This window comes from Leucoraja erinacea, chromosome 8 (genome assembly GCF_028641065.1).
Source record: "Leucoraja erinacea ecotype New England chromosome 8, Leri_hhj_1, whole genome shotgun sequence".
Classification (NCBI taxonomy): domain Eukaryota; kingdom Metazoa; phylum Chordata; class Chondrichthyes; order Rajiformes; family Rajidae; genus Leucoraja; species Leucoraja erinaceus.
In genome coordinates this window covers 40717772-40738687 of record NC_073384.1, presented here as the reverse complement: position 1 = coordinate 40738687, position 20916 = coordinate 40717772, and the positions used below count along the sequence as shown (strand labels likewise).

The 20916-nt window shown below is 44.6% G+C and overlaps 1 protein-coding gene across 1 annotated transcript in view; it reads right to left on the bottom strand.

Moving 5' to 3' along the window:
• fmn2b (formin 2b) overlaps window positions 1-18749 on the bottom strand; it is a 359438-nt gene extending 340689 nt beyond the window's left edge. The window contains 2 exon segments of the mRNA XM_055639562.1: window positions 6968-7143; window positions 16795-18749. Coding sequence (XP_055495537.1) covers window positions 6968-7143; window positions 16795-18595 — 1977 coding nt within the window. The 5' untranslated portion in view covers window positions 18596-18749.
• Between the last annotated feature and the right edge of the window lie 2167 nt (window positions 18750-20916).

Genomic DNA, 20916 nt, shown 5'->3' with positions numbered 1-20916 from the left:
GAAACAGCATGGAAACGGACTCCGTACATGCAGTACCTGTAGTCAGGATAAACCCGGATCTCTGGCACTGTAATGCCCCTGTCCCACTTAGGAAACCTGAACGAAACGTCTGGAAACTTTGCGCCCTACCCAAGGTTTCTGTGCGGTTCCCGGAGGTTGCAGGTAGTGGAAGCAGGTAGGGAGACTGACAAAAACCTCCGGGAACCGCACGGAAACCTTGGGTGGGCCGCAAAGTCTCCAGAGGTTTCCGTTCAGGTTTCCCAAGTGGGACAGGAGCATAAGGCAGCAACTCTACTGTGCCACTGCGACACCTTGCCGACTGGATAGGAAGCATCAACAAACCTTTTCACTGTACCTCAGCACACATGACAAACTAAAGCTTTTAGAACTATATCAACAATTGTGTCAAAGTTCTTACATGACACACACTGCAGAAATACAAGGTGGCATGTCTTCATTACCTTAAAGGGCAACTGGAGCAGATAGGATACATCTGGCCTTTCCAGCTACATTTACTTCTGCCCTTAAAGAAGGATTTTGCTTCCTAATATCCACTGCCTCAAGGGTGGGGAATCTGAGGAATTCATTGACCCAAACAGCTTTGGAGACCAAGTCAATTGATATTTTTAAGGCAGAGGTTGATAGAGTCTTGATTAGTGTGGGTGTCAGGGATTATGGGGAGGAGACAGGAGAATGGGGTTGAGAGGGAAAGACAAATCAGCCATGATTAAATGGAGGCGTGATGGGCCTAATAACTTCATTCTGCTCCTATAACGTATGAACTTATGTTCTGTTGCAACAAATTCCATGTCTAAACAGATGGACGCTAGGTTTGAACGCATAAACATCAGAAACATCCACTAATATGAATGGTCTAATGCGACTTTGTAGCCTGCATTGACACATTTGCATGAAAAACTATTCAATGTATGTAGATTTATGCAATTCCCCATGTCGACACAAGACGCCACAAATCCTAGATTGACTATTTGTGCAGTATAAATTACCATTTTATTCTTAGTTTGGCAGATGGGGACATTATTAAAAACATGCCCCTAAGCATCACAAATGCTAAATGTCTCCCATTAGATTGGCAGCTTTGTTTGCACCCTGATTTCGATCCATAATTTGTATTTCCACTTCTACAACAGTTGCTGGATTAACTAGCCGAGAACAGTTAGATTGGGTATCTCAATTCCCCTACTCTGAACAAGCGACTCTGCGTCCACCCAATATATTCCTCTCATGATTTAGTACAATAAAGCTTCACAAGCTGAATGGTAAGTTATGGTGGTAACAAATAGCATCTCCCAAATAGGCCTTTAGATGGACACATGAACAGTCAGGGCATTGAGGGATTATAGGCTACATGCAAGTAAATGTACAGTTTAAATGGACAAGGTGAGCAGAAGGGCCTGTGTCTGCTGACACTAAATTGGCATCATGGTTATTACAGACATTATGCACTGAAGAACCTGTTCCTGTGTAATACTGGTCTATGTTCTTTATGTACTCACCTCCCACAGTGCCAACACCATACCAGTTTCCTGCAAATAGAATTTATTGGGGAATCACCCAAGATTAAGATACAAGCTTACACTGGCACTTCACAGAAAGCAACATGTGTTTAATAGCCAAAAACAGAAACTGCTGGAAGCACAGGATGAGTCAGAACCTGTGAAGATCGGGAAGGTGGTGACTGGAAGTATTCATTCTGATGGTAATAAATAGCATCTCCCAAATAGGCCTTCCCTCTGTACAGCAACATATTACAGTAAAGCAGCACTTTAAAAGAGAGGCAAGGAGACAAGGGGAACTGGACATTGCAGAGCTAAGACATGATGAACAATTGGATAAAGTGTTGTCAAATACCCAGCAGATCACATTTTTGTATCTGGCCCGAATCGTGTATGGATTAAAATGAACAGGGGGCACAATTTATAAAATGGAAACAACAAATGCTCAGCAGCAATTGTCACTCCACACATTGTGGAAAAGTCAAGTGCTTTATTGTCATCTATGTCCCAAAACAAAACTATTACATTCTTACTTGCAGCAGCACAACATATGCAAAAATAGTACTAAACAATAAAACAAAATACTAAACACACACATACATACATATACAAAACATTAGTCAATAAATAATTAGTCAATAATAGTGCCACGAAAACAATAATAGTGCAGATTGCTAAAGCTATTTATTTATCTTGGTCAAATCACAAGGTTCTGGAGCAACTTGGGTCTGACTGCATCTGTGGAAGGAAATAGACAGACATTTTGGGTCATTAGATTGAAGGGCCCCGACCCAAAACTTTGCCTGACCATTTTCCTCCCCAGATGTTGCCGGATCCACCAAGTTCCTCCAGAACTTTGTAATTTGCTCAAGAGTCCAGTGTCTGCAGTTTATTGTGCCCCCTCATTAGTCTGGCTGACTAGTTAAACTGAACTTGTATTTTCTCAGAATGCAAAGCCCCTTCTCGCTCTGTTCATCTGCCCTGCTGCAAAGTTACAGTTGCAGAGTCCTGAACTGTGCTATAGAGTTTGTCACAGGCTGCCCAGCATAACATACCAAGTCAACATAATGAACCCCTGTTTATGCACCAGACTGCCCTCTACTGGTTTTACTGTGCAACTCAAAGTTATTGGGAAAAGGACAAAGTGCTGGAGTAACTGAGCAACACTGTATCCTTTTGCATAAACCAACATCTGCAATTCCTTGTTTCTTCAAAGTTATCAGAACTACCTTTCCCTTTATTTTGCACTAAATGTTGTACCCATTATCTGTGCACTTTGAACAGCTTGATTGCATTCATGTATAGTCTTTTCTTTGACTGGATAGCACGCAAACAAAAGCTTTTCACTGTGCCTCAGTACACGTGACAAAATCGAAACTTCTTGTCCAAAGTCTAGTTCTTCCCCATCCATAATCTCAACTGTTTTTTTTTTTTAAACTGTACTGTACATTTTCCTCAGACCAGAACATGTAATTTAATAAAGCAGTCTGAAGAAATATAGAAACATAGAAAATAGGTGCAGGAGTAGGCCATTCGGCCCTTCGAGCCTGCACCACCATTCAATATGATCATGGCTGATCATCCAACTCAGTATCCTGTACCTGCCTTCTCTCCATACCCCCTGATCCCTTCAGCCACAATGGCCACATCTAACTCCCTCTTAAATATCGCCAATGAACTGGCCTCAACTACCTTCTGTGGCAGAGAATTCCAGAGATTCACAACTCTGTGTGAAAAATGTTTTCTTCATCTCGGTCCTAAAAGATTTCCTTAAACTGACCCCCTTGTTCTGGAAGGGCTCCAAACCGAAATGTCACCCATCATTTTGTCCAGAAATGCTGTCTGACCCACTGAGTTACTTCATCATTTTGTGTCCATCTACATCTAATGCTAACATTCATTGAATGAATGTTTAGGTGGCTGACAATTACTGACATGAGTAATGTGGTTCCCACTGGAGACTGATCCCATTGAGATGTGACCCATGACAATATTTTTTTGATTAATGCCAATCTATCCTTCCCTAAGAGCCAGTTTCAAGGAATTGTCTCCATTGTCCATTTGCCTGACAAATCATTGGGGCAAACAGAAGTACACAAAATTCAATTTTCCATTTCCTAACTACTATGAGGGAGACTGGTGCATCAATTGCTTATCTTCCACTTCAAACCCAAGTACTAGTCCAAATAAGGGTCCCGACCCAAAATGTCACCTATTCACATTCTCTAAGGGTGCTGCTTGACCCACTGAGTTATTCCAGCATTTTGTCTCTTTCCCAAGTACTATCCAAATTATGTTGTTAAATCAATAAACTCATTTGGAACCAATTACACATAATTTAGACATCACTTATCACAAATAATTTCTCTCTTTTTAAAATGGATGGAAACCTTGGTCTTTTCAGCCACCATTCTATGTAATTTTCCATGTGGTAAGTGAACAAAATGTTAATCATTGTATTATTTTTTTTGAACTTAATGAATGGATGAATGCCATTTTATTGTCATTATACACATGTACATTGAGATTAAAAGCAGCTCCTAGTCAGTGCAGACATGTAATTAATCAAAAACAAAAACAAAACAAAGGGGGGGAGATAAGGTGCACAGTTCTGCGGCGCTATATACATATCTATAAAAAGACAATGGATGAATACAGTGAATTAATAGGATTCCTATATACAGTATGGAATATTGCACATAATTAAAGAAATAAAAAATGAATTGCAGTTACAGTACAAATTACAGTAGGTGGATAGATGGAAGTCCGGGGGTTTGGCTGTGAAGTCAATACATGTGTGAGTTCAGGGAGGTTATGGCTTTTGGAAAGCAACTGTTCTTGAGTCTGTTTGTCCTTGTTCTGATGCACCTATAGCGCCTCCCTGAGGGCAGCAGGTCGAACAGGCCAAATGCAGGATGGGAGCTGTCCTTGATGATGTTCTTCGCCCTGCTGAGGCAGCGGGAGGTGTAAACGTCCATCAGAGAGGGGAGAGGTCTTCTGTGCTGCCCTAACTACCCTCTGAAGCCTCTCCCTGTCTGCCATGGTGCAGCTGCCATACCATGCTGTAATGCAGTATGTCAGCAGGCTCTCAATGGACGAGCGGTAGAAGGTCAGCAGCAGGTTGGAGTCCAGGTTGTGCTTCCTGAGGACCCTCAGGAAGTGCAGCTGCTGCTGAGTTTTCTTGATAACCGCTGTGATGTTGTCTGTCCAGGAGATGTCAGCGGAGATGAGGACGCCGAGAAACCGGAAGGTGTATCATGACTGGTTCACCACAGATTCTAGACACATATATTCCCCACCAGTAAATATCACTAGAAACTTGTCCTGGACCACCTATATCGAAGGAACGACCAACAAAGCACACCAATGGCTCTACATCCCTAGCAGGCATATGAAGTTTGACACGTCCACAAGAACTCTCACCAACTTCTGCAGGTCATAGAAGGTGTTATCAGGATGCACAGCATGGTTTGGGAACGGCTACATCCAAGACCACAAGAAATAGTAGAGAATTGTGGACATAGCCCAGACCATCACAAAAACCAACCACCCTTCAATTGAAGGTGGACACAAAATGCGGGAGTAACTCAGCGGGACAGGCAGCATCTCTGGAGAGAAGGAATGAGTGGCGTTTCAGGACGAGACCCTTCTTCAGAATGATGTCAGGGGAGTGGGCAGGACAGAGATTGACTCCCTTAAATAACTTAATCTACACTTCACGCTGCCTCAGCAACGCCACCAACATAAAACAAGGATGAGTCTCACCCTGGTTACTCCCTCTTCTCCCCTCTACCACCAGGCAAGAGGTACAGAAGTGTGAAAATACTTATCTCCAGATTCAGAGACAGTTTCTTCCCAGTTGTTATCAAGCAAAAGAATCACCCTATCAACAACTAGAGCGTTTCTTAGCTACTATCTACCTCATTGGAGACCCTTTGACTATCTTTAATAGGACTTCATCTAGCACTACACTTTACAGCCTTTACTCTTCATCTGTGCACTGTGGACAGCCTAATTGTAAGCATTTATAATCATTACACTGACAGGTTTACACGCAACAAAAGATTTTCACTGTACCATGGTACACATGATGTTAACTAAACTAACCAGATTGGACTGCACTTCTACCTCTAACATCTAGATTTGCTGCCCCTACATCTCTACCCCACTACTTGATGGTTCCAAAACAGAAAAAGGTTTCAAAGCAAATGGGGGGAAAAAAAAATAAAATACCCGTACAATTTTGCTCACAGGATTGTCACCAATGTCCAGAAAGATAATCTTCCATTAATGGAGAACCCTAGAGGTTTGACAACATGTATACTCAGACACACGCAGCGACATAATCATAACATGCACTCTTCAATCTGGTGACACAGTAATTTATAAAACTTGACAGCCTTTCATCTGCCCACCCACTGGCACATCAAGGCACAGACGTGACATTCAAAACAACATAAAACACTACGATGTATCAGTACACCGAGGACGGCTCGATTGTAATATAATATTTTCGCAGACTGGATATCACAACATAAAAAAGCTTTTCACTGTACCTCGGTACACGAATAAATCAATGAACCTAAACTCAACGTTTCATGGGGCATCAACTAAATCAAACGCCAAACAACAGAGGACTTTACACCAGACGAGCCATAGTTTAGTAACGATGAGCTTTTATAAAGCATCTAATTGGAGGAAGTGCAGTTTATGAGAGAGCATTCCAGATTTGGGGCCTTGGCAGTCAAAGGTCCAATGAAGAGACATTGAGTATGATCATGATCCCAGAGATAAAAAGGAACATAGAAAGGTTGAAAAGTTATAGCACTGAAGGAGTATACAGAGACAGTGGAGGGCAAGGCCATGGAGGGATTTAAAAAAGAGTCTTTAAAACATCACGCTTGTGTTAAACCAGGACCTCTTTCCAGCAGACATATGTGACTGGCGGACAGGACGGGCAAGAGATGGAAAAGCAGAGCAAAGTTTTGATGTGTTGCAAATTTACAGGGAGCAAAATGACACTGGGGTCAGAGGTGAGGGCACGCAGGGGATCAAGAGGTTAAAATGGTTTTGACATGAATTACATCCTGAGGTAGCAAAGGCATTAAAGGCACTATCAATACACAACTCCCAAAGAACCACCAAACGTACAAAAATGTCAGTGTCAAATCTTGCCACGGGAGAAGGCTGGAGTCAAAGGCCATGAAACAATATTGGTGGCGAGGGCAATGGGTACACAATTCCACATTCAGTTGGTTGAGGTGTCTGCGCATTCAGAAATGGATGTTCAATAATAATTCTAACAGTGTGAGTGTATCAAAATGCTTCTGGTTGTTTTTAAACCAGAGCATCAGCTTACAAATGCAAAGAATAGGATCAGAAGATACATATCCAAGCAACTTCAAACCAGAAACGTAAAGATCATACACAGGATGAAAAATAAAACTCACGTCAAATCTAGTGGTGGTTTGTGGTGCTTCTCCATAAAACTGTTCTCTGAAACAGTTGCCAAATGGGAGTAGCAAACCCATTGCCAGAATACGGGAGCAAAGCATCTCGGCTTCGTGTTCGCCCGAAAGCTGCACTTTTTCCTGCTGGCCAAATAGTTTTTCCAGCAACGTTCGCCCTGTGAAAAGAAAAATAGAGAACATCTTCAGACCGACACATCCAACCTGCAACTGCCAAGTATACAAGTTGAATACAATGCCTTCAGCTACAAAAAGTATTATAAAAGGCGCTAGAGCAGCAGTCTTTAATTGATCACAATCAAACAAACGAACGACTAATCCATTTATTGCAAAAAAACGTTTCATTAAAATGAGACGAAGGACTTCTTGCATGACCCAAGTTGGGACTTGGTTTATTTAGTCTAGCGATACAGCGCAGAATCAGGCCCTTCGACCTATCGAGTTCGCACCGACCAGCTCATTGACCTACCGAGTCCACCCCGCACACAAACATTATGCTACACACACTTGGGACAATTTACAATTTATCCAAAGCCAATGAACCTACAAACCTGTATGTCTTTGGAGTGTGGGAGCACCCGGAGCAAATCCATGCAGGTCACGGAGAGAACGTACAAAGCCTGAACAGACATCACCCGTAGTCATGAATGAACACTGGTCTCCACTCTACTCAACGCTAACTTTAGTATCTTCTTTTCAAGTTTAGTTTATTGTCATGTGCACAGAGGTACAGTGAAAAGCTTTTGTTGCATGCTAACCAGTCAGCAGAAAGACTGTACATGATTACAATCAAGCCATCCACTTGGTGCAGGTACATAATAAAGAGAATATAGTTTAGAGCATGATGCAGTCGAGTAAAGATAGTCTAAGGATCTCCAATATTGAAGTAATGACCAAGAAGGTACACCAACACCTCCGCTTCCTTAGAAGGCTCAGGAAGTTTGGCATGAGCCATACAACTCTCACCAACTTCCACAGATGCACCATAGAAAGCATTTTATCAGGATGCATCACTGCTTGGTTTGGGAACAGCTCCATCAAGGACTAGGAAACTGCAGTGATTTGTGGACGCAGCCCAGACCATCAAACAAACCAATCTCCCTTCCATTGATCCCATTTATACCTCGTGCTGCCTCGGCAAGGCCAGCAGCATAATCAAGGATGAGTCGCACCCTGGCCACTCCCTCTTCTCCCATCAAGCAAAAGGTATAGAAGTGTGAAAATGCGCACCACCAGATTCAGGGACAGTTTCATCCCAGCTATTATCACGCAACTGAATCATCATCTCACAGCCAGAGATCAGTGCTGAACTACTAACTATCTCTTGATGTCCCTCAGATTATCCTTGATGGACTTTACTGGCTTTACCTTGCACTAAACGTTATTCCCTTATCATGTATCTATACACTAAATCGATTGATTATAATCATGTATTGTCTTTCTGCTGAGTGGTTAGCACGCTACAAAAAGCTTTTCACTGTACCTCGGTACACGTGACAATAAACTAAACTGAATGAGGTAGATAGTAGCTCAGGACTGCTCCCTAGTTGTGGATAGGATGGTCCAGTTGCCTGATAACAATTGGGAAGAAACTGTCCCTGAATCTGGAGGTGTGCACTTTCACACTTCTGTACCATTTGCCTAATGGGAGAGAGGAGAAGAGGGATTATGTGGGTGGCCTTACCGTGGCAGCAGGGTGTAGATGGAGCTCAAAGGAGATTGGGGAGAAGCTTTGCCAGACCAAGCATATTGGTGCATCACTTGAGAGGGGATATGATGATAGTGGATTTTTGTCCTTCCCTAGCTTGTCATTGTACATGGAAGTGTGCTCAGTTCCCTTCGAGCCCAGAACTGCTGAACCAGGAAACACAACTCAACCTGTCCACCAAAATCTGTCGTGGCAGCTCAAAGTTCTCTCTGGTAGTCAACCTCTGGGGGGGGAAAAAACAAAGTGTTCCAGTTGACTTTCAGAAGGATGCAAGGCAGAGATAGTGTACTCTTGTGGGAGATTCTAGTACCAGGAGCCAATGTTTACAAATAAAGACAGTGGTATAACAGTAGAGTTGCCATCTCAAAACTTCAGAGCCCAGGATCCTGACTAAGGGTCAGTGTGGAGTGTGGAGTTTTGTATGTTCTCCCTGAGACCGCGTGGGATTTCTCCAGATGCTCCAATGTTCTCAAACATTCCAAAGGCGTGCTGTTTTGTAGGTTAATTGGCCTCTAAATTGTCCTAGTGCGTAGGATGCAAATGTGGGATAATACAGAACTATTGTGACGGTGTGATTATTGGTTGGCATGGACCCAGTAGGTTGAAGAACCTGTTTCCATGCTGTCTCTAAACTAAACTGCCCAGGCTCATATGTTCAAAAGTTCGAGGTGCTGCATTAGGCCATTTGGCCCATCGTCTGTTCCACCATCCAATCATGGCTGATCTATCTTTCCCCCTCAACTCCATTCTCCTGCCTTTTCCCCATAACCCTTGATACCTTCACTAATTAAGAATCTGTCAATCAACATTTAAAAAACACCCATTGACTTGGTCTCCACAGCCGTCTGTGGCAATGAATCCCACAGAAATTCCTCCTCATCTCCTTTCTAAAGCTACGTCCTTTTATTCGGAGGCTATGGCTTCTGGTCCTAGACTCTCCCACTAGTGGAACCATCCTCTCCACTGTGAGACTTCTGCCACCCAGAGAGTATTGACACTTAGGAACAAGCTACTCAACAGCATGGATACAGATCCTCAATACTAATTAAGAGGTACCTGGTTGCAAACTTGGTGAATTGTAACCTACACAGCTACAGACCAAGAGTTGAGAGGTGGCAAAACTAAACATTTGAGTCTGGCACAAACTCAATGGGCTAAATGGTCTCTGCCCACATCATGGATGATTCCATGATCCTTTGTTTTACAAAAGTTATTGGTGAAAGCCAGCAGTACAACAAAGAGCTACAATTATCAGCTCAAGGCAGAACCCGCTATCAAGCCACAAGTCACATTCTGCCAACCATATAGGGCAGAGTGCTGTTCCTTGGTTGTACATGAACATTAGCAATGAAATGCTTGATACATTTCAAAGCTCTGCCTTTGTAAAAAGTCATTAATAATGCCTGCTGTTATTAAAATTAATGAAAGCCACCAACACCACCTCATCATGCAGCTGGAGAGAATGATGACTAAAAATGCCTGCAGTTCATTTTCATATCTTCTGACGTTCATAAGTTCTAAGAGCAGAAATAGGTCGTCCGGCCCATCAAGTGTACTCTACCATTCAGTCATGGCTGATCTATCTTTCCCTCAACCCCATTCTCTTGCCTTCATCCCATAACCCCAGACACCCTTACTAATCAAGAATCTGTCAATCGCCACCTTACAAATACCCATTGACTTGGCCTCCACAGCTGTCTGTGACAATGAATTCCACATATCCACCACCCTATGACGAAGGATATTCCTCCTTAACACCTTTCGATATGAACACCTTTTTGTTCTGAGGCTCTGGCCTCTAGTGTTAGACTCTCCCACTGTGGAAACATCCTCCCTACATACACTATCCAGGCCTTTCACAATTCAGTACATTTCAATGAAGTGTCTCTCTCTCCCCTCTCCCCCCAACCCCCCACCCATTATGCTTTAAAAAGTTCAGCTCAAATGCAATGCAATTCACTAGTTTAAACAAATGCCAGAATATATTTTGTCGCAAATATATTGAAACACAGTTCCAACTTTCACAGCAAGATTTGAGCCAAACGTCAGCATGACAAATTGACCAGAGGGGGGCACAAAAAGTGCTGAAATAACTCATCAGGCAGCATCAATGGAGCAACATGAATAGGCAACATTTTGGGTTGGGACTCTTGGGTTTGGTTTTGTTTACTGATGCAATGTGGAGACATGCCCTTTGGCCCACCAAGCCTGCGCCGATCAGCAATCACCCCATACATTAACACTATCCTACATACTGGGACCAACTTGTAATATGAAGTGTTTCTATCTCCCCAGACGTTATCTGAATGGTTGAGTATTTTCAGCTTATTTGTAATAAATTACTAAAGTATAAAATAAGACCTCTGTTCCTGCATTATTTTCCTTAACTGGAAAATCCAAGTCTCTTCTGCCACTGGAAGCATCTTATCCACCCAATCCAGCTTCCTCTTGGAATCTGTAGGTGTGTTTCCTGCCAGCATCTATTCCTTTAGACTCTTCCCATTTGTTGTGTTTTGTGGCTGGTCACTCCTCCAAATGTCTTACCTTGTTCTTCAGAATTAAATAGCATTTTCCAATTCTGTGCCCTCCCAACCAGCCCATGAATTTGCTCCTTGCTTTTACCAACGTTTCAAAAACACTTTTTGTTTTCATCTGGAAGTTACTTATCATCATACCCCACTCCCCCCCCCCCCCCCCCCCCCCCCCCCCACCCCCACCCCCCCCCATCCTTCCATAGCATTTACTTAATTCATGGTCAAAGTCTTGAAGCTAGTTTTCAAATATCGGCAGACTTGGGCATGCAGAGATAAGGAACTGCAGAGTCTGCAATCTTGAGCTAAACACAAAGTGCTGGAGTAACTCGGTGGGTCAGACAGCATATGTAGGGGGAATGGACAAATTATGTTTTTGTTCAGTACCCTTCTTCAGACTGAAAACAATTGGTGTGCAGACAGCTCCCAATCTGAAACATCGCCTGTCCATTCACTTCCCAAATGCTGCCTGACCTACTGAGTTCCTCCAGCACTGTTTTGCAGAGGATTTGGGCACCTTTCCAACAAATGTATTGCAGATGATGCATTGTTGACATGATCCGTTGAAGAATGGAAGGACCTGTTGTGTAACAAAGCACCACTGATAAGGTCCTCTGTGGCTTTTGAAACAAAATAGAAAAACAAATTCACTTGGAGCCTTTGGTTGGCAGCAGTATTAAAACGTCTAAATAATGCAGGACTTAAATCTTGGCAAATTTATTTTGTATTTAGAGCTTTAGGTTCTCGATTTGAATCTGGTACATTGCTTTAATTTGGTTTCGAGATCCAGCATGGAAACAAGCTGGTGGGCCCACCTTGTCCACCCCAACCAGTGATCGGCATTGCATTCTACACACTAGGGATAATCCTAGTGTCCTATCCTACAAACTAGGGACAATTAGCACTATCCTACACACTAGGGACAACTTACAATCTTTACCAAAGAAAAATTAACCTACAAACCTGTACTTGTAATGTGGGAGCACCCAGACAAAACCCACAAGGAGAATGTATAGGCTCCATACAGACATCACCCGTGGTCAGGATATAACCCTGGTATCTGGCGCTGCAAGGCAGCAATTCTACCACTGTGCCACCATTGCCCTTCTGTATGCTATCTAATCAGATAATACTATACATAAACATTATATATTTTATTAGTATCTTCTTTCCCAAGAAAATTAAAATCAAGTAGAGCATGCAGTAATCAGCAGTATAACTAGCTTTTATAGCCAATGAAGTTTCACTCCATATTATGGTTAAAAGCTGGGAAAAGGAGCTGTCCCTGACCAAGGTGCTGAATCACTATGATTCTCACCACTTTGCTTTTAAAGAAAAATAGTAAAATTCCATGATAGTCAAAAAAATCACAGCAGCTGAATAAGCAAAATGAAAACCCAAATTCTAATGTTTCCTTTCTAAAGATCCTATCTGACCTCCTGAGTGGTTCCAGCTTTGTTTTAATTTCAAGGTAATCCTCTGCCTTTCTAGTCCACTGTCCTAGAGCATTGTATGCAAATCCTGATAACATTCTATCCCATTTATTCTCCCATTATTAAAAAAATGGAGCACATTTTCCTTCAGATGTTCTTTCCTCACTATCAATACTGATGCTCATTCACTCCAAGCCTCTATTAGGGGCATTAAAGCATAGACTGAGCAGTCAAAATGCTGCAAGGTGCAAAAACAAATCAAAAACACCAGAATTTTACCACAATCAAAATGACTAAAGACAGAGGCACAGACAGAGTACAAAAACTAGATGCGAAATTGATCTCAGATGAGAAAATACTTCAAGGTTTAAATTTTTCCAATATGGTCAGAAGATGGTTGCAATCTCTCAGTGAAGCAGAGGGGAAAAGGGGGGGGGGGGGGGGGGGGATGAGGGGGGCTATACTGGTTTACAACAGGTGGGGTGATGGTCATTTGGGAGTCCTGCACAAATGGAGAAACAGGCTGGCAGTGAATATTCAAGGTCCCAATCTCATCTTAGTTGGAGGTGGGGAGAAAGGGTGTGCAGTTCACATCCAGTACAAAGATGTGAAATTACTGTATCCAAAACCTCGGCTGCTTTCCAGAAATTATCATTCAATATAATTCCTCGCAAATTTTATTAGTAACAATCACCCCTTCCTTCCCCCTTCAATATGGAACAGCAATCACAAATTCTAGTCATGCAGGAACAACTCAGCGGGTCAGGCAACATCTGTGGAGGAAATGGGCAGACAATGTTATGTGTCTGGACCCTTTCTTAGATCCTCCACTGATGCTGCCTAACCCGTTTAGTTCCTTCAGCACTGACATTTACTCAACATTCCAGCGAGCGTCATTTCTTAATGTCTCCAGAAACCTAGTCAACTAGCTTTGTTCATTGCAATTTCACTGCACATTCCTTGTACAGTGATATTTTAACAAGGTAGAGACTTTTATTCCTGCTTAAATGACAGCTGCGGAGTTTAACTAGCATTTCATGCATCACATTCAAGCTCAGTACGATTTTTAAATGTATTCAATAGCCCTACACACATGGAAGTTCTTGTTTATTCAACTAGAGTTCTTGCTGCAAATCAATATTCTACCCACCCACTTGCCAAAAAAGAAATTCCTCATCTTCTTTCCAAAGGTACGTCCTTTTGTTCTGAGGCTAAGGCCTCTAGTCCTATACTCTTCCACTGGTGGAAACATCCTCTCCACATCCACTCTATCCGGGTCTTTTAGTATTCAGTAAGTTTCAATGAGGGTCCCCCTCATCCTTCTAAACTCCAGCGAATAAAGGCCCAGTGCCTTCAAATGCTCCATGTGTTCATCCTATCATTCATTGGATCATTCTCGTAAACCTCCTCTGGACCCTCTCCAACGCCAGCACATCCTTCCACATTTATGGGGCCCTAAACTGCTCACAATGCTCCAAATGCAGTCTTACCAGTGCCTTGTAAAGCCTCAGCATTACATCCCTGTTTTTGTATTCTAGCCTTCTCAAAATAAATGCTAGTATTCCATTCGCCTTCCTTACTACCGATTCAATTTGCAAATTAACTTTTTGGGAATCCTGCAGCAGCTCTCCCAAGTCCCTTTGCACCTGGGTGCTACTGTGCCACCCCTTTTGTTATGACTTCAAACTAACCCAGGTTCAGGACAAGGAAATAGGCATGGCACAAATCAGTTCCTCAAGCAGTAGAGGCAAAAACCTGTAACTTGCAAGGAGCAGAGCAAAACACAAAGTGCTGGAGGAACTCAGTGGGTCAGACAGTTAGGGCAGCACAGTGGTGCAGTGGCAGAGTTGTTGCCTTATAGCACCAGAGACCTGGCTTTGATCACGACTATGGGTGCTGTCTGTACGTTCTCTCTGTGACCATGTCGGTTGCAGGTACACCGGCTTCCTCCCACACTCCAAAGACGTGTAGGTTTATACGGTGATTGGCTTTGGTAAAAAATGCCCCTAGTGTGTGGAGGCAGATCGCTGGTCAGCGTGGACTCGGTGGGCTGAAGGGCCCCTTTCCACCCTTTCTCTAAAGTCAGGCTGCATCTATGGAGGAAATGGACACATGGAGTTTCATGTCAGGACATTTCTTCAGACTGGAGTTTAAGCAATCCCTCCACTGACCCACTGAGTTCCTCCAGCACATGGTTTTGCTTAAGACTCCAGCATTTGCATCTTCATTGTGTCTCCAAGGAGCAGATTACATTCACTGAGGCAAACACAGGATATCACTGCCCAAAATAAGATTCTCCAAGTCCACAGTTCGCATTGGAGACAAATCCAAGGCAAAGTATTTTCCCTTATCAGCGTAGATCAGAGAATCCCAGTAGTATTGCAGATGCAGACAACCCCAAACAGTTCACAAAGATACCTGGTTATTTCAGTGACAAGCTGTCTGAAGTTCTGAGCAAATACAGCAACAGGAATCATACAGCACATAAACAGACCCTTCGAACCAACACATCCATGAAACCAAGATAACCCAATCCAAGCTTGTCACTTTTTCCTGCATTTAACCCATATATCCATCTAAATCTTTCCTAACCACATACCTGTCCAAATGTATTTTAAATATTGTTATAGTACCCGTCTCAACTACCTCCTCTGACAGCTCATTCCATATACCCACCACCCTCTGAGTGGAAATGTTGCTACTTGGGTTCCTATTAAACCTAGTCCTCTCTCCTTAAACATTTGTCCTCTTGTTTATCATCCCCCTACTCTGGGTAAAAGATTGCATTCACTCTACCTATTCCCCTCGATCTTATACACCTCGTCAAGATCACCCCCCATCCTCCTGCACTCCAAGGAATATAATCCTGGCTGCCCATACTCTCCCTATAGATCAGCCGCTCTAGTCCTGGCAACATCCTGATTGTTAGAAGACATCTTGAGCCAACCAAATAAGGATTAGTTTGAGTTTAATTTGAATTACTTTTTCCAGATGGCAAGATAACATCATGGCAAGATTGGTCTAAAGAAAGGTCCTGATCTGAAATCCATTGGAGATGCTGCCTGACCCACTAGTTACTCCAGCACTTTATATTTTGTTCTCAGCATTTAATCGCTTGTTCCCAACTGCCCTCAAAGTGGAGATGGGCTGAACAGCTGTACCAGTGGAAGTTGTCACATGATCATTGGGCTGAGTATTTTAGGATTTAGTTCCTGCAACAATAAAGGGTGCAACAGATGTATTTACAGCTCAGAACTTACAACTTCATCTTGGACAGGACACGTCATTATTATATGCCCAAAACTGTGCAGCATTTTGCAGAAAACTAACTAGAGCCACATACTGGCATTCACCTTCACCTCACGCTGCCTCGGCAAGGACACCAGCATAATTAAGGATGAGTCTCACCTTGGTTATTCGCTCTTCTCCCCTCTCCCATCAGGCAAGAGGTACAGAAGTGTGAAGACTCACACCTCCAGATTCAGGAACAGTTTCTTCCCAGCTGTTATCAGGCAACTGAACCATCCTACCAACAACTAGACAGCGATCCTGACCTACCCTCCACTTTCATTACATGGATAGGAAAGGTTTAGGTCAAGCACAGACAAGCAAGACAAGTATGGATGGGGCATGTTGGCTGGCATGGGCAAGTTGGGAGGGTCCGTTTCCATGCTGCATGACTTTAGGATATACAAGTCTATCCTAAAGTCACAAGAATGATGATAATAAGACTATGACAAGTGAAATGGAATTGTCTGTGCCTGGTACACAAGTTCATAAGTTATAGGAGCAGAATTAGGCCACTCTGCCCATCATATTGCCTGCCATTGCTAATCTATCTTTCCATCTCCACCCCAATACCCTGCCTTCCCCCATAACCCGACAACCTTACTAATCAATAATCTGTCAATCTTCACCTTGAAAATATCCATTGCCTTGACTTCGACACCTGTCTGGTATCATTTGTAAAGGGACATCCTTTTATTCTGTCTGGTCCTAAACCCTCCCAATGAGGTTCCCCATCCTCACATTTGAGTTTTGGCATGAAGACCCACCTTCAAAGGTCAGTTTATTGTCACGTGTACCAATTAAGTTACAGTGAAACTCGACTTAGTTCCAGCCCAGGTTACCACTCACCAGTGAAGATCTCGGGGTAGCCACTCTCGGCCAGGGAAGGTCTCCTTCTCGGTCGTAGAGGTGGGGTTTGGAGAGGTCCGGAGCGGTGCAGCGAGTCGAGGGAACCCGCCTTCTTAAAACCGACCCCCGTGGGCCGCCCCAGCTCCTCGGTCCAGTCCGCCGAGCGGCTGAGAGTGCTCTTGCCACTGGGGCACCTCTCGACTCTGGCCGGCTCTCGGCTGCCGCGGGGCTCGACCTGGGCTCGCCGCCTCCTCTGAATCAGGGGGCTGTGAGAGGGGGAGGTGGAGGGGGAGATGCTGAGAGAGCTCAGCTGCCTGGTGGTGGTCCTGACGAAGGTGGCATTGACCGGGGGGTAGGGTCTGACCCCCGCCCTGTGTGTCCGGGGAGTGAGCAGCGGGGAGTCGGGCTTAGTGAACACCTCGGCGTCGCTCTCGGTGAAAGGCGAGTCGGCCGCCCCGATCCTTGCCCGGGGAGTTGGAGGAGGGAGGGAGTGGTGGAGCCCGTTCAACACCGGACCTTCCACCCGAGGGTCTGTGCAAACCTGCCGCCCGCTGTCCTTGGACAGAGCCCGGGGAAGTGAGAGGGGTCCCGCCGAGGAGAGGCACTCGGTCTGACCGAGGCTGGGGGGCTCCCCGGCGCTGGGACCCTTCGGTGGCGGGGTGTAGGTGTCCGCTTCCCCGGCGCTGGGTGCACCTGACAGCGGGGTGGAGGTGTCCGCTTCCCCGGCCCTGGGTGCACCTGACAGCGGGGTGGAGGTGTCCGCTTCCCCGGTGCTAGGAGCATCAGACAGCGGCCCAACACTGCCCGCTTCCCCGGCCCTGGGAGCATCAGAGAGCCGCGGGGCAACGCTGCCTCCCGCTGCTCGGATGCCCTCCCCGGGCGCCTCCTGCTTGTTCCCCGGGCTGAAGGACTGCAGCTGCCGCTCGAATGCGTGCTGGATGTCGGAGAGCAGGTCTTCGTGGTCGGCGGCCGAGTGGAAGCTGTAGATGTCGGTGTCAGAGCCGGAGCTGAGGGTGCGGCCGCTGGGCTGCTCGGCGGCGGGGAGACTCTCGCCGGTGATGTCTAGCTGCTCGGCCTCTGTGTCGGTCAGGCCGCCCTCGTCGGCAGAGACGCTGATGTCCGGAGTCTTTGTGAGCGGCAACACGGTGTCCAACTCCTCGATATACAGGGCCCGGTTCTCCCACACATCCTCTCTGGACTCCCCCGTCGCATTCTTACCCCGGGACGCCTGCTTTCTCTTCCTGATGGAGAAAACAGAACGGGAAGACTCGGATTTCTTCTTTCTGTTGCCCTCGGTCCCCTTGCCGTGCTTTGCGTGGGCTTTCTTGCCCGCCGAGCCTTTCTTTGTACCGTCGGCATCTTTGAGCCTGGAGTCGTCCGCGCAGTCCTGCCCGTCCGCCCCCGTCGCCTTCTTCTGCTTTCCCTCCTGGTTCCCCATCTTGCCCCGCAGCCAGAAGCTTTTGCCCCTCAAGCCATGTCCAGGTGAGCGGAGAAGGAGGTGGTGGAGGTGGTGGTGACAGGGAGTCGCCACCGGAGATGCACAGGGAGAGAGGGGATGCAGCTGGGCTCCGGCGTTGCTCCCATCTGCTGCTGCAGCCGTCTTGCATAATATGGTCCTCTCCTGCGGGACATGCTCAGTGCAAATCACGCTCTTGCACGGCCTCGCATCCAACAGCCCGGCCACCCTTTCCACGCAGGGCAGGAAGCACCTCTCGCTGATGTTATCTGCCAGCCGCTCCACCGTGTGAATGGCTTTCATGGAGGGCTCGGCGCTCCTTTTGATCAGAGGGTAGCAATCCATCCGATCAATTCAATAAAGCCACGGGGGAGGAGGATCTCTTGAACTCCACCAAACCCCACCAGCTGCACCTTTGAAACACTTCAATTGTCCTCCTGAAAAGAAAGAGAAACAGAGAGAGAGAAAACAAAAGCAAAATGGGATTAATTGCACACTGCAGAATTAGTTTAAAAATAGAGGATAAAAAATTATAATGCGTCTGTAGCTTTTGTTCCCATAGAAACAGATCGCACACCATAAGGATAGACAATTCCCCGGGCTGATTAACACAGACTGTCGAGACACTCCCCACGTACAGAATAACATAAAACAAATCAATGCATTGGAAGCGTCTGTACAAGTGACTGGTACTGATTTTTTTCCCTTGCACCCATTGACACCTAAAGGTAACACTTGGCAAAATGCTTCACCTGTGCAACTGGTGTGTTTGAGACTTTGCAGTTGAAATTAGACACAGACTTGCGGCTTTAGTGTTGGGATACGCCAAGATATAGCAGGAAGTAAGTCGTCAATTTAAAAAAAGCTTTCAAATCAAAATCCATTAAGAGGCCAGATGGATTGTTGAGTTAAAACTGGATGTGGATCATCATATAGAAGCAACGGCGCGCTGCTGTAATGTGTATAACGACTCCAGTTATTGAGAAAGGGGAGAAGAGGCACCAGTTCCACAAGTCCATAAATGCTATGAAGCCACAAGGAACTGCAGATGCCGGAATCTTAAGCAAAACATTAAGCGCTGAATGAACTCAGGGCAGTATCTGTGGAGTTCAGTCTGAAGAAAGGTCCCGACCTTATCGAGGTGGGTCCAATCATGCGAGAAATAGATTGGGTAGGCGCAGAGTCCCTTGCCCAGAGTCGGGGGAAATCGAGAACCAGAGGACATGGGTGCAAGGCGAAGATACAATTTTTGACGCATTCAATTTGTTTTTTTCAGAGGGATTCCAATGTTTGGAATTGAAGTTTTGTATTTAAAGTATATGGAAAGTGGGTGAAAAAAACATCTGACCAAAATAAATTGAAAGTATCAAAAATTGTATTTTTGTATCTACTCACAAAAAGCTTTTCACTGTACCTCGGTACACGCGACACAAAACAACTGCTGGATAACACTTTCAACTTTGTGATTCTTGACTGAAGTAAATATTTTACTGTAGTCAGAGCAGGTGGGCCACACAGTATACCCCACATCACTATCACTCCATAACAATGGAAGGTGATAGTAGTGGTGAAGGGAAGAATTCATTAAAGGATCTGGTTTGCTGACATGTGGGTGAATAGCACCATTTAGCCTCATGAAGGGCATTCTGGAGGAAACATCAGACCACAGCTTGCATCCATAGGAACAAGACTCAACAGCCATCCTTTCCACTTGTCCCAGTCCATGACCTGAAATCATATCCAATAGTAGTATCCAATGCAGTAATTCATTTCAGCACCTTTGGCTCTACTATTCAACTTAGCAGAGTTGAAATTTTATTATTTTTTATACTTCATTATTTTCCTTAATCTTTCTACATTTGCTGATTCCCAGCAACGTGATAGCCTTTTTGTTCCTCAGTCTAGTCCTCTATCTACCCTTTTGCATTTCCCCTGTATTTAACAGGAATCTACTGCTAATCAGAATCCGTTACAGACACTGAGAAACAATGGATTTTCTACAAATTGTTAATTCTTGCTCCAGAAAGGCTTAATGTCTCGACAACCACAGAGGAGATTAGTGCCTGTTGTTTAGAGATTAAACATGAAGTATGATTCTGTAGTATAGTAAGCTGTAATACAAGTGAACCACCCATTGCACAACAATAACATAACACTACCACACATCTTAAGCTTACTCCCCAAAAAAATATTTGCATTGTGCCATGAAAATTGCCTTTTTGCCAACTGAGTTTTCTGTGAGTAAGCGTCAGGTTTTTCTGGGAATCTTATCAGGCACTGAATAAAATGTATGTACATCAGACAGTTAATAAAGCAACAGGCACTGAATAAAATGTATGTACATCAGACAGTTAATAAAGCAATTCGCAATGTCTTATTTAGACATACAGAGTGGAAACAAGCCCTTCAGCCCACTAAGTCCACGCTGACCAGCGATACACGAGAACTGCAACAGTTCAGGGCAGCAGCTCATTGCAATTTCCTCATCGTTAATTAAGAATTATCTGTAAATACAGGGGATATCTCAATTCCCACAAAATAGACACATTTAGAGTTCCAATGGTTACTAAGCATGAATCTACTGAATCAGAGTGCAAATCAGAAGTGGTTGCGGCAGCAACAGACCTCTTTTAAACATCAGTCAACAACACAGACAAGCTATTAAA